The following is a 14,130-nucleotide window of genomic DNA, read 5'->3' on the forward strand; positions in this document are numbered from 1 at the left end:
GGTAGTTTGACATGCGGTACTAGTGAAAGGTCTAGTAGAGTTGTATACCAAGGTTGTCTTGCCCATGTGGGTGCTATCAGTATGAGTTTGAGTTGGTTTTGACTCAACTTGTTTACTAGATATGGAAGGAGAGGGAGAGGGGGAAAAGCGTATGCAAATATCCCTGACCAACTCATCCATAGAGCATTGCCTTGTGATTCGCGGTGTGGGTACCTGGATGCGAAGTTTTGGCATTTTGCGTTTTCTTTTGTTGCGAACAAATCTATCTGGGGTGTTCCCCAAATTTGAAAGTACTTGTTCAGAACTTGGGGGTGAATTTCCCATTCGTGGACTTGTTGGTGGTCTCGCGAAAGGTTGTCTGCTAGTTGGTTTTGGATCCCTGGAATAAATTGTGCTATTAGGCGAATGTTGTTGTGAATCGCCCACTGCCATATTGTTTGTGTTAGGAGGCACAATTGTGTGGAGTGTGTTCCTCCTTGTTTGTTTAAGTAATACATTCTTGTCAAAACAGACAACATGACAACAATGTATTTGTGTGTTATTATGGGTTGAAAGGCTTTTAACGCTAGAAATACTGCTAACAGTTCTAGGTAATTGATATGAAATTTTGTTTGGTGTACATCCCATTGTCCTTGAATGCTGTGGTGATTGAGGTGTGCTCCCCACCCTGTCATGGAAGCATCTGTTGTTATAACGTATTGAGGCACTGGGTCCTGAAATGTCTGCCCTTTGTTTAAATTGTTGCTGTTCCACCATAGAAGCGAGAGGTATGTTTGGCGGTCTACCAACACCAGATCTTGAAGTTGACCCTGTGCCTGTGACCATTGTGATGCTAGGCACTGTTGTAAGGGTCGCATGTGTAGTCTTGCGTTTGGGACAATGGCTATGCATGATGACATCATGCCTAGAAGTTTTAGCACAAATTTTGCTTGTATCTTTTGGTTTGGAAACATAGCACTTATTACCTTGTGGAATGCTTGCACTCTTTGTGGACTTGGAGTGGCAATTCCCTTTGATGTGTTGATGGTTGCTCCTAGATATTGTTGGGTCTGACACGGTTCGAGGTGTGATTTTGTATAGTTGATGGAGAAACCCAGTTTGTGAAGGGTTTGTATGACATATGTGGTGTCGTTTGTGCACTTTTTTACTGTGTTGGTCTTGATTAGCCAATCGTCCAGGTAAGGAAACACATGTATCTGTTGTCTCCTGATATGTGCTGCTACTACTGCTAGACATTTTGTGAACACTCTTGGTGCAGTTGTTATTCCGAATGGCAACACTTTGAATTGGTAATGTATTCCTTTGAATACGAACCTTAGGTACTTTCTGTGAGAAGGGTGTATCGGTATATGAAAGTACGCATCTTTTAGGTCTAATGTGGTCATGTAATCTTGCTGTTTGAGCAGTGGAATGATGTCTTGTAGTGTGACCATGTGAAAGTGGTCCGATATGATGTAGGTATTTAGTGTCCTGAAATCTAATATTGGTCTTAATGTTTTGTCTTTTTTTGGAATTAGAAAGTACAGGGAGTAAACTCCTGTGTTTTTTTGTTGTACTGGTACTAACTCTATTGCATCCTTTTGCAGTAGTGCTTGAACTTCTAGTCCTAAAAGTTCTAAATGTTGTGGTGACATTTTGCGTGTTTTTGGAGGGATGTTTGGTGGGAATTTGTGGAATTCTATGCAATAGCCATGTTGGATTATTGCTAATACCCAATTGTCTGTTGTAATCTGCTGCCAAGATTGGAAGAATTGGCTTAGTCTTCCCCCCACTGGTGTTGAGTGAAGGGGTTGTGTGACTTGAAAGTCACTGTTTAGGTGGAGGTGTTTTTGGAGTCTGGAATCTTCCCCTACTCCTTGGGAATTGACCCCCTCTATATCCCCTGAAACCTCCCCTTTGGAATGAACCCTGATATGGTGTGGTTCTTGTTTGTTGGCTGGTGGTGTCTGTGGGTTGGCCACGAAACCCCCCTCTAAATGGAGTTTTTCTAAAAGAGCCTCTGCTCTGCGGGGAGTAGAGTGCGCCCATGGCTTTGGCCGTGTCTGTGTCCTTTTTAAGTTTTTCAATGGCTGTGTCCACTTCAGGGCCAAAAAGTTGTTTCTCGTTGAAGGGCATATTAAGGACAGCCTGCTGGATTTCAGGTTTGAAGCCTGAAGTGCGGAGCCAAGCGTGTCTCCTTATGGTGACAGCAGTGTTGACTGTTCTCGCTGCAGTATCGGCTGCGTCCAGTGAAGAGCGGATTTGATTGTTTGAGATCGTTTGTCCCTCTTCAACTATTTGCTGCGCCCTTTTTTGGTATTCCTGGGGAAGATGGTCTACGAGAAGTTGCATCTCATCCCAGTGTGCGCGGTCATATCTGGCCAGCAGCGCTTGAGAATTTGCGATGCGCCACTGGTTGGCTGCCTGTGATGCTACTCTTTTTCCTGCCGCATCAAATTTTCTGCTTTCTTTGTCCGGAGGTGGGGCGTCGCCAGATGTATGGGAATTTGCTCTCTTGCGAGCTGCCCCTACTACTACGGAGTCAGGTGGTAACTGCGAAGTAATAAACACTGGGTCTGTGGGTGGTGGTTTGTATTTCTTATCCACCCTTGGGGTGATGGCTCTTGATTTTACGGGCTCTTCAAAAATTTGTTTTGCGTGCCGTAACATCCCTGGTAGCATTGGGAGACATTGATATTGGCTATGTGTAGCCGAGAGGGTGTTAAATAAAAAATCATCCTCTATAGGATCGGAATGCAGTTGGACATTGTGGAATTCTGCAGCTCTAGCCACCAGTTGCGAGTATGAGGTACTGTCCTCTGGCGGTGACGGCTTTGTGGGGTATGAATCGGGATCATTGTCCGGCACTGGGGTGTCATATAGGTCCCAAGCGTCTTGATCCTGATTATCTTGACTTATGGTAGTTTGCGCTGGTGAGTGCATTTGTGGCGGTGTTTGTGCCGGCGATGCCTGTTGTGGTGGAGAGGGCGGAGGCGTGACTTTTTTAACCACTTTGGCTTGTGGTTGTGCGTCATCCTTGAGAAGTCCGATCCTTCTTTTCCTCATTATTGGGGGAAGGGTTGATATCTTCCCTGTGTCTTGCTGGATGTACAGTCTCTTTTGTGTGTAGTCTGATTCTACACTTTGGAGCTCTTGTCCAAATCTGTGCATCTGGCCACTTATTCCTTGTTCCTCTGTGTAGGATGAAGGTGTGGAACTTTTCGGCGCTGAGAGAGAATCTTTTTTCGGCTTCGGCACCAACAGAATTTTTGTGGCTTTCGGCAGTGTGTCTCGGTGCCGATGTTTTTCGGTGCCGGCATCTTGTTTTTGCCTCTCGGAGCCGCTATCTCGGCTCCGAGGTTGCTCCATGGCGGTCCCTCGACCGGAGTCGGGTGTCTTCGCTATGGGCGTGCCCTTTTTCGGCGCCTTCGACGGGTCGCCGGTTTTATGGGTCGAGCCATGGCCTGTTGGCAGTTGCGTCCCCTGGGCTTTTGTCTTCTCGATGGTTTTAATTTTCGACGTCTTACTCACTGTTTGTTGCTGTTGTTCGACGTCGGAGTCTCCGGATTCTGATTCCGGAACCGAGAATGTTTCCTCTTCGTCGTCGAAACGTTGTTTTGTTGGCGTGGACGCCATTTGTAGATGCCTGGCTCTTCGGTCCCGGAGTGTTTTTCTGGACCGGAAGGCTCGACAGGCCTCACAGGTATCCTCCTTGTGCTCGGGGGACAAGCACAAGTTACAGACCAAGTGCTGATCTGTATAAGGATACTTACTGTGACATTTTGGGCAGAAACGAAACGGGGTCCGTTCCATCGGCTTCGATGTCGCACGCGGTCGGGCCGACCAGGCCCCGATGGGGGAATCGAAGCTACCCCAAAGTCTTCCGATGATCGGTGTCGATGTACCTAACTATCCCGATACCGAACGGAACAATACCGACGCTTTCTTCCGAGATTCTGACTAACTTTCCGAACCGAAACACGGAGCGAAAAGGAATACGTCCGAACCCGACAGCGGAAAAAAACAATCTAAGATGGAGTCGACGCCCATGCGCAATGGAGCCGAAGAGGGAGGAGTCCTTCGGTCCCGTGACCAAAAAAGACTTCTTCGAAGAAAAACAACTTGTAATACTCCGAGCCCAACACCAGGCAGCGGACTGTGCGAAACATGTGTATCTGCAGTAACATATGCCATCGAACACTGGTTTTCAAAGTCTTCACAAAGAGATTGCGATCAATAGTAGCGGACAGCCAGTAGGACTGAATTCTATAATTTAGCCCCCGAGGCTGCTGCTGAATGTCCTCTCAGGATAGTACGGAATGAAGGTGGACAAATTATGTAAGAGTTGGAAGACTTAAGATGTCTAGTAGGTGAGAAGAAATTGAACAACTTTTGAAGACAGGGGTCCAGGGCGGATGACAGCTGGATGGGTGTGAGATAAAATCTTAAATGGGATTCTCTTAGGACTAGTGAGACAGTGGAGAGCTTTCAGCCTTGAATGAACCGAACGGTGGCTGGAAACATCTGTCTGCCACATTATATTTTGGAAGGCCAATTTAAGTGCGTTGGAGTAATCCAACCTGGGGATTATTAAGGCGTGGGTGATCGTTTTCCTAGCTTTAAAGTGAAAAAGAAGTGCTTTGCAAAGGCTTTTTAGTAGCCTGAAGCAGGTAGAAGTCAGAGTGGGAATCTGGGCTGGAAAGAAATCTGGCTATCAAATTTGATGTGAAGATTCCTTACTGGAGAGGGTGGGTGGACCCAGCTGCGGGAGTTATAAAAGACTATTCCAATTTTGTTTATCTTTTCCCACTAGCAGCAACTCAGCCGTTTCTGTATTAAGTTTTAGGTGGTTACTTTGCACCCATACTGGAACTGATCTTATGCATTGCCTGAACTCAAGGTGGCCAGAGGTGTTATCATTTGATAATAAGATGATTCATTGTCTATTGTCTATTGTCTCAAAAACAAATTCCCGGATCAGGACTGGCACTCAACAATCCAGCGGGACAGGGTCTGGCGCGAGAAGGAGAAGCCGGACTGACTGAAATCAGCCAATAAGAAAGTTGGAAATCCAGGCAAGGGCAGAGCCTTCAACGCCAATTTCTAACTATCTCTAAATGAGGCTGTAATGAGAAGTGCGGTTGATAAATCCAACAAAATAATAGCAGCAGTACCCCCCCCCCCCCCCCCTTTCCTAGTGTGTGTCTAAGGTGTTCTGAGAGAAAGGAGAATGGATTCGCTACTATGACTGGCACGGAAACCAAACTGATGGATCTAGCAGGTTGTTAATTTTAAGATACTCACACAATTGCCTATGTATGTGCCTTCACATGAATTTTATATGTGCTGGGAGTAATGAGATTGGCCTATAATTTGCTGGGATACCAGGTTCTGCTTTCCTTTTTTTAAGAATGGCATAATTTGTGCCAAGTACCACCTGTCTGGTATAGGTGATCTGAGGATAGAAGAATTCAATATTTTACAAAGACCACAGAGGTTTCAGCTTTCTCGACCATCAACAAATAAGAGATTTTGGACGCTATCAAAGTGCCCCTTTCTATATAAAGACCATCAGATTTCCTTATCACAAAGTTTCTCGCAGGAAATGGTGCAGTAATGAAAAGATTTCTGGCACTCGGGCACGTCTGATGAAACTGGACATTCGCTATGGCCTAGAAGACCCGGCCACCATGCTAATAAATTGGGGTAACCAAACTATGGAATAGGAGTATCCAAGCCAACTTGAAGGATTCCTAGATTAGGATGATGCCAATGACATGGACACGTCCCAAAGGCAGGAAGTTATTGATCAACCTTCAACTTAGAAGATGTAGCTTGACGGGAAACTCACTTGGAAGAAAAAAGCAGGGTGGAGAAAATGACAAGACAATGGTCTCTAGGGTCAAAATTGAAATACCTAACAGAATCCCCCCACACAAGGGGCAAGTCAAGCTCTCTCCTGAAACTGACACAGTGGACCACACATTACAATAGAGTCCAGATAAGATGCTATGTAGTAAGATATTAAGTTAACAGTAGAGTGATTACTCTACTTCAAGGATAAATGGGGCAGTCTGCAAACTCTTCGATCATAGTTCAAAAGTTATCAGGATGAAACCACAGGGGTTGTCACAATTCTCTGACCCCACCCTTGAGTGCTAGTAATGGTACTGTTAGCTACTAAAACAGGTAACAATAGTCATATGTAGAAATTAGCACATAACACCACCAAAACTAGGCATGTAGCTACTAACCCCCAACCATACCAAAAACTTTAATACACCTTGTCAGGGGGTATCCGCACCCCCCTCATGTTTACCTCCTGTACGCATGGCGCATGTACCCCTATAGATTATTTCCTAACCTCGTTGTTATTGAGCCGAGTGACAGACATGACCACTGAACCAAACAGTATCTCAGATCACAATGCCACACGGTTATGGCTCAATCCTGGCATCATGAAACCCTGACAGGACATTGGAGACTCAAGTGCTAATTCAGAGTTTGGCGGTCTTGAGACCGCCAGACTCGGGGGGGCCATCGGACCGCCGCGGTAGTGGCGGTCCGATCCACCTAATACCGACCACGGCCGAAACGCCACAGCAATACCGCCAACACCGCCTCCAGCCTGGCAGTCCTGGTGGGGATAATCCCACCGCCTGCTGGATTACTAGTTCCATTCCGCCAGCCTCTCCATAGCGGTTCACACCACTGTGGAAAATCTGGCGGAATGGGAGTGCTGGGGGCCCCTGCACTGCCCATGCACTTGGCATGGGCAGTGCAGGGGCCCCCCATGCACAGCCCCGTCGCGCATTTCACTGCCCGAATTACGGGCAGTGAAGTGCACGACGGGTGCTGCTGAACCGCCACATTGGCCGCGTCAATGTTAAGGCCCTCTTCACCGCAGGAAACACTGTTTCTGACCGCTGGCCCTGTGGTGAAGTCGTAATAGGGCCGGCGGTGTCCTGACAGCACCAGCGGTCAGGTGGCGGGTTGAGTTTGGTTGGCGGCCTTCGCCACCCGCCAAACTCGGAATGAGCCCCTCGGTATGTCAAAATACAAACTCCCAGTGGACTGACTGCCTAAGACTGACACTCCATACCTATTTAGAGGCGAACAAAAATAAGGTGTCTCCGGGCCCAAACTGCTTGAGCGTCAGACCAGGCATAGTTAAGAGAAGCTATTCGAGAATCAGCCCACTTTAAGAGACGAGCAAAGTACAATCAAAATAATTAAAGAGGTGGTTATCTTAACTTCCCAATACTCAACCACACAGTTGTAAACTACTAAAAGCAACAGGGCCACTGACAGTGCTCAATTTGTAAATAAATAAGATTTTTTTTTTAGGAGGCCAATGATGCCAGATACGGAGTTGCTGAACCTCAAGGCTAACAGTCGTGACACCATCTTACGCCCGTTTCTTCCACCACCATACACTTCCTGTCAAGTTCTTATTCTTGCAAGTTCTTTCATCCCTGCTGACTCCGTGTCACCATTATTCTGTATTTTTCCACATCCCGTCTATCAATGCCTGCCATTCCATCTTGCTGAGGTTCAAAATCTAATGATGAAAAATAAGCCCCCCGTCCCCACAAATGCTGTGCCCACCATCTGGAGCCACCGGTATAAATTAAGACCCATCAGGAAACACAATGTGTATAAAGTCTAGGCACTGCTGACATTTTGGTGAATTTGTGCAAAACATGGAATGTGCCACCAAAACAGCTTCAATGCACTTCTAGGAAGAACTGGGAAGAGAAGAGTGCAATTTTGTTTTTTTGCGTGTAGTCAAAGAATGCCACCTTGCCAGCGACTCCACGCATGCCTCTTCAAACTAGAACAACAAAAAAATTAAGAAGGTATCTCAATAGAACCTACCTTCAGCATTTGCAAATCTGGCTGGTGGCATGCACAGATCTTCAACTCAAGAAGGTATCAATACAGTCACATCACTGACTAATTCCATCTTTGGTATACAAGAGCTGTGCCCATAGAACAGGACCTGACGCACCGTGTCTGTCATCAATGGCTGTTGGGGACAGGATGGTTCATGGTCTCACCATGCTGGTCCCATCCACAGTAGGAGGGTAATATTCTTCTGATGCAAGAGGAATAGAATTATGCACGGCATCAATGGCTTTTAGGTCTAAATTGTGGGGACAAATCATTACCTCATTTGCAGTGAATGGTAGAGAATGACGCACAACAGGAATGACTCATTCCTGGTCTATCATTGGGAAGAAATCATTGCAGCAATTTCTTATTCCTGGTCTAGGTTAAATACCAAGGAAATACTCTTGGTGGCTGAACCGTGCCTAATATGTCGCTCCTCTGCCTTTCGTGGGTAAACTCCACTAAATACTCCTGATGTGCATCAACTAGGCCTCCCATCTATGACACTGCTCCCCAAACAAGGTATTACATTTCCATCTACGTTCACATTTTTCTGTGACACCCATGCTTACGTGCACCCACACTCAATGTGCTTTGCACCGGGCACTCTGTTAAACATCATACATGGAAATCAGCATGTTCCATACTGTTCAATCCATAAACATCCTTTCACCTATGCATTCTAAAGGATGGCAAGTAACCCCATAACAATTAGAGGGTTTTACAATCTAGCAAGAGGCATTAGGGCGCTACATACATAAATCTGGACCATCCACGAAAATGCTTTAGGCCTTGGTAGGTATATGGAATGCACTGTATAAATCGCCATAATATTATAATAGATCTTTCTTGGTCAATATTAGAAAACAACCTCTTATAATAAAAGCCTCATTCCTTGTTAGGGAACAAGGTGTTGCAAGAACAGCTCATTCCTGCTTCGTGACCTCATGATCAGTGCATAACATCTCAATGCCCCAATGATCTGAAACTATCTGAAAGCACAATGTAAGTCATACTGTATGGATGTACTTGGCTAAGCTAAAGGATTCTCTTATGTGAAGGACAGCATTTCAAATTATTCAGAAAACACATCCAAATTAAAGTTAAAATGAGGATGCTACAAACTTTGTCCTTGTTGGTTTTAGTGATCAAGAGATGATCTGATTCCAAGCACTACACACAAAACGCTAGCAGCAGAAGGCAGGCGGAGACGAGACGTAGGTGAAATGTTCAATTATGCTGGAAAAACTTGCAAAATCCCTCAATTGGTGGTTGGTGAAACTCAAAAACGTTCTTGAAATTTTGCATAATGCAATTTTAAATCACTTCTTTTACCCAAGCGTACACCTTGCATATAGAGATTCTTGAAAGATCCCAGCGGACTGGTTTGCACACATGTATCGCTAAAAGACGATTTTCTGCTCGAAATAGTCCTGTTTCATCTCGCAAGATTGTTTTCCTGCATAGTATGCCCAGGCAAAAAAAGTGATGAGATATACTGGCAATCTACATTTCGTGACAATAGCTTAATTTTGCAACGTTTTCAATTGAAAATTTTGCACAAATTTGCACTCGTTGTAGGGCAGTGATGGAACTTCCCTTATTGATGCAGTAATGTGGTGGGAAAAGCGTGCAAGAGTTTCACAGCAAGTAATAGTGTGCCAGCCTCCCAACCACGGTAGGAGGTACTGAACATGTGCCAGCCTTAAGATTCAGTCGAGAAGTGGTCAAAGGATTCCCCCATCCAACACATAGCATGGTGGTGGTCCTAATGTGGTGGGATTGCAGAATAGGAGGGGTTCTGTGGTAGCCAACGACCCAGACGAAGTGTGGGTCTGACGGCCGCAACCCAATCAAACGGCTCAGGTGGGTGGGCGACTATCTTTGGGCTGCCACATTTTCCCCCGATGCAGTGGCTGGGGCGTCACTGCACAGATGGCCTGCAAGAAGTTGAGTTGCGACCATGTGTGCCAGTTTCACAAAACTGAGGGGTGGCATCTGTTGGCTGCCTGAGAGTTTTTCTCTAGAGTTTGCAGCATCAATCAATGTATTTGTAGAGCGCGGCTATTCACCCGTTAGGGTCTCAAGGTGCTGGGAGGGGTGGGCAGAAGCGAAGGTCAGAGGGGATCAGGTGAACAGCCAAGTTTTGGAACCAAACTGTGACAAAGGCCCCCTTACCAGACAAGAATAACTCCTATGGAGCAAGGGCACCAAGATTGTGAAAGTAAACAAGGCACTTCTGCAGCTGTTACGGTCCCCAGAGGACGCCCAGATGTTACACCACAACCTCCAACGCCTGGAGCGATTGGACACGTTTCAGACATGAGGTATGTTGGTCTTGAGTCAACTGGCTGAGAGGTCAGACGTTCTCTCGCAGTTCTGCTGAATATATACACAGCCCTGACCTCCCCCCACCCACTCCCAACCCGCAAGGATTTGTAAGATGGTTTTGTCGCCCAGGGCCTTACCGAGCACACAGCTGCTGTGGTCCCCATGCATTCCCAGGTACGGGGAGACCGCCCGCTTGGTCAGCTCTTCCAACCTTAGGTATCCCTCGCTGGGGCCTGCGGGCTCGTGAACACCCTGCGGAAGAAAGCACAGGACAGATGTTATCCGACTGGAAAGTTAACCCGGACTCAACACGGCTACTCATACATGAGCTAAGTCGGTGTAATAAAAGGGGAACACCTTTAATTCTTACAAAATCAGATGCATGTAATAACCTAACAGGGCTGAAGAGAAGTTACTTACCTGTAACAATTAAACGCGTCATTTGCCCCGTCCTCCTTTGGCAGTTCATTCCTGCGCTTGTGTTCTTTTGGTTAAGAGCTGTGGCCATGGCAGTGTCTTTTTTTGTTTGTTACCCATGTAATCTCTTTTCTTTGTCTACGTTTTTGTCCAGTGCTTAATTTGTAAATAAAAACGTGCCGGTGCCCAAAGCTCTCCTCTGAAACAAGTGGCTGCTGCAATTAAATGTGCGAGCACAGAACACTGAGGCAGCAATCTTAACCTTTCCCATGTGTGACTTTTGTTCGCAGTAAATGCTTGAGGCAGAAAAATAAGTGCCGGCCCCAAAAAATAAATGCCGGTGCCTAGCACCGGAAACCACCGGCTCAAATTAAGCACTGTTTTTGTCACAAAAGGATGCTTCTTCTGGGGCGACAGGTATGGAAATAGGAATTGTCAACTGAATACTGAAATAGCACTTTTCTAAATTTTTCAGAAAGCGATCTAGTAAGTTACCCAAGTCATCGGTACTCGTTTTATCACCAGGTGCACTAACACAGTGAGCCGATGGAATCAACACTATAACACGAGTGTTTTTAACATAGGTGCAGTTGGGCCAGAACCACACAAGATATTTGGGAAAAAATATATTCCGACAATTGTAATTAGATTAATGTGTGTAAATATACCTTCTGTGGAAATGCTGAAAATGTGTCATGGATGCATCCCCTCTGGGCCTACACTGTGACAGGACCGCTGCTGGTGTAACAAGGTACGCCATACAGCAAATCTGGGAGTCCTTGCCTTCGCGTGAAAGGCTACTTGTAAACTGGGGTAATGAACCTGATCTTAATGTGGGGGCTTAAAACGTAAAGTTTATTCTTTCCTAGAAATCAATGGGACGTGATTGAACAGGTTCGACTGTTTTATCTGGTCAGCTGTAGTCTGTATCCTTGAGTATTTTTTTTCCCAAGTATTTTTTTTTAATTAAAAGCTTATGAATCATTTTTTCTTTTTCAGGATCCCTGCTAACGGCGTCTACTGAATCATTGTTCCCAAGAGTTTGGGCAATCGAAGGGTTGTGTGAGAACAGTGGTCAGGTCTTCGGAGAATCAGGGGATTGAATCCCTAATCAGGGCAGACAGGGTGGGAATCAGAGCCAGCTTAATGTCAGATCAGTTCTCTCTCAGCAATTGGGATAGGCAACCAGTTTTGTTGACAAAGGAAACTGGCAAAAACATGTTTCAGATTTCTGCAAAACAGCAAGAATTCTCTCCGCAGGTGAACAAGAGCTAGGTGCAAATTTCATGCACAAACACAGGAAAACAACCGTGTTCAGTCTCTCTTTCCATTCCCTGGAACGCGAACCAATGTCCAGAGACATGGTCATTGTGATTGGCTGCTAGAATAGCCCTTGAACGGGGTTGTTGTTCTTGCAGGAATTTGATTGGCCAGACTGTCAACGAATCAGACAAGACCCACTTGTTAGGCCCATTCTGATTGTTTACTGGCAGCCTATCAGAACAGCCTTTACATGAACTGCGTAGCCAATTTGCCTCTTTTTTGTTTTTTTAACCCTTTGTAGGCTGAGGCAGATGCCTTAAAAGCTGTGGATTTGCATTAGGATTAATTTATGTGCCTCTCAGGAAAAACACTCCTCTTTACTTACCCTATCAGACGGGTGCAATCCCCAAAAGCCATGGAGGTGAGCCATTTAATATCTCCACATGCAGAATATGAGTTGCCTAGTAACTGGAATTCCACTTATACATCAGTTCATAGCCCTGATGAGGCACTGAAGCATATCACTGGAGGCGTGGCATCACGCACCATGGCGGGAGGGCTTGGTTGCAAGAGTGCTGATTGCAGTGCAGCCTGTGAAACATCCTTTGTTATGGTGTGTGCATGACCAGGCGGATTCTACCACTTTATCTTAAACTGCAGCTCCTAGAGGTGTGATAACAGGAAAAGGAGTGAGAGGCCGAACCCAGGCAATTTAGGTTAAGTTATTGTTGTGCCTGATTGGGCAGCTGTCCATGAAATCCTTTTGGACGTGACAGAGGAGCAGCCCAAGACATGCACGCATTACAGGGCATCAAAAACAAAGTGATGGATGGAACGCTTGAAATAATCTCAGCCACTGGCAATCACCCGGGGCCACATCCCAATCCATCGTTTTTCACCCACCATGCCACTTCAGTTTGGGCCCAGCTATATGCAAATCAGCCTTGACCTGCTCCAATGTGAATAGTCCAGCCTGAACAGCAAGCCTGGTCCTCCCTAAACCCGAACACAACAAACCCAGGACAGGTAATACCCATGTTATGGCTCATCCAGCCAGTTATAGATCGGTTCCAGTGGCAAAGTGAGTTCCAGACCCACATCTGGACATACCTGGTGCACACAGAGCATCAAAAACAAAGTTATGTCTACAGTGGTTTTCAGCTTGTTCTCCCTGCCACCATGTGATTTTCTGCTCCACACTGGGTGGCCATGTGAGGAGCGCGCATATTGTGTCACACAGCGGCACCGTGAGAGTTGCCAGGTCTGTTAATCTCAGCTATTGACCATCTCTTTGGCTGCATCCCAATCCACCGTTTTTCACCCACCATACCACCTCAGAAGAGAAATGGAATAACCCACAGGACCTCCTTGGTCACAAGAAACCTGGATAAATGCTGCTCGAGCATGCCAATGAGTGACTCGTCGGAGTGCCCTGGCTGCATCTAGAAGGGGAAGGGGCGGCTTTGGGTATTGTTTTGAGGGCTTAAGGTGGGGGGGGGAAATCGGGCTATTCAGTTTTTTTGGTAGCGGGAGTGGGGGGGGGGGGTGGGTATTTTTGTTTTTATTTAGGGCTTAGGGTGGGGTAGTTTATTTTTAAAGAGGTGGGTTTAAGGAAGGGCAGGAGTATGGAGGAGAAGAGGAGGAAGGATCGGCAGAGGACGCGGTGAGGGGTTAGGGCAGGGTTGGTGGGTAGTTTTTAGCGGTGGGGTGGATTTCGGGCTTAGGGTGTGTGGGGGTTGGGATAGTTTTTTTTAGGGCTTAGGGTGGGTGGGGATTCAGGGCTCTTTACTTATTAGGTGGAAGGATTTAGGGCTCAGGGCGGGTGGGGAGTGTCAGGGTAGTTTAGTTTTTAGGGACTGGGAGGGTCAGGATATTTTTATTTTTTAGGGCTCAGGGTGGGTTGGGGGTGTCGGGGTAGTTTAGTTTTATGGGGCAGGGTGGGTCGGGATAGTTTTTATTTTAGGGTGGGTTGGGGTGTCAGGGTACTTTAGCTTTATGATGTGGGGTGTGGGGTGTCTGGATCATTTCTTTTTAGGGCTCAGGGTGGGTAGGGGGGATCGGGGTAGTTTAGGCACTAGGAGTGAGGGTAGTTTTGGGCCTCAGGGCTTGTGCGGGGTTGCATGACAGAACCACGCATGCCGCTTTGCATGCGTTTCCACACATGCGTTTACTAGGCGTGCTTTTACTATGAAATCCGCTGTAAAGGCATGCGCGGAAACGATGCGGTCGTGGTTCCGGCCGCGTTAA

The 14,130-nt window shown here is 46.4% G+C and overlaps 1 protein-coding gene across 2 annotated transcripts in view; it reads right to left on the bottom strand.

Annotated features, from left to right (window-relative positions):
* PRR5L (proline rich 5 like) overlaps nt 1-14,130 on the bottom strand; it is a 183,417-nt gene that overhangs the window by 41,476 nt on the left and 127,811 nt on the right. For both annotated transcript variants that reach the window (XM_069221822.1, XM_069221823.1), the window contains exon 8: nt 10,341-10,455. In XM_069221822.1, coding sequence (XP_069077923.1) covers nt 10,341-10,455 — 115 coding nt within the window. The remainder of the gene's footprint in view (nt 1-10,340; nt 10,456-14,130) is intronic.

This window comes from Pleurodeles waltl, chromosome 3_1 (assembly GCF_031143425.1).
Source record: "Pleurodeles waltl isolate 20211129_DDA chromosome 3_1, aPleWal1.hap1.20221129, whole genome shotgun sequence".
Taxonomy (NCBI): Eukaryota; Metazoa; Chordata; class Amphibia; order Caudata; family Salamandridae; genus Pleurodeles; species Pleurodeles waltl.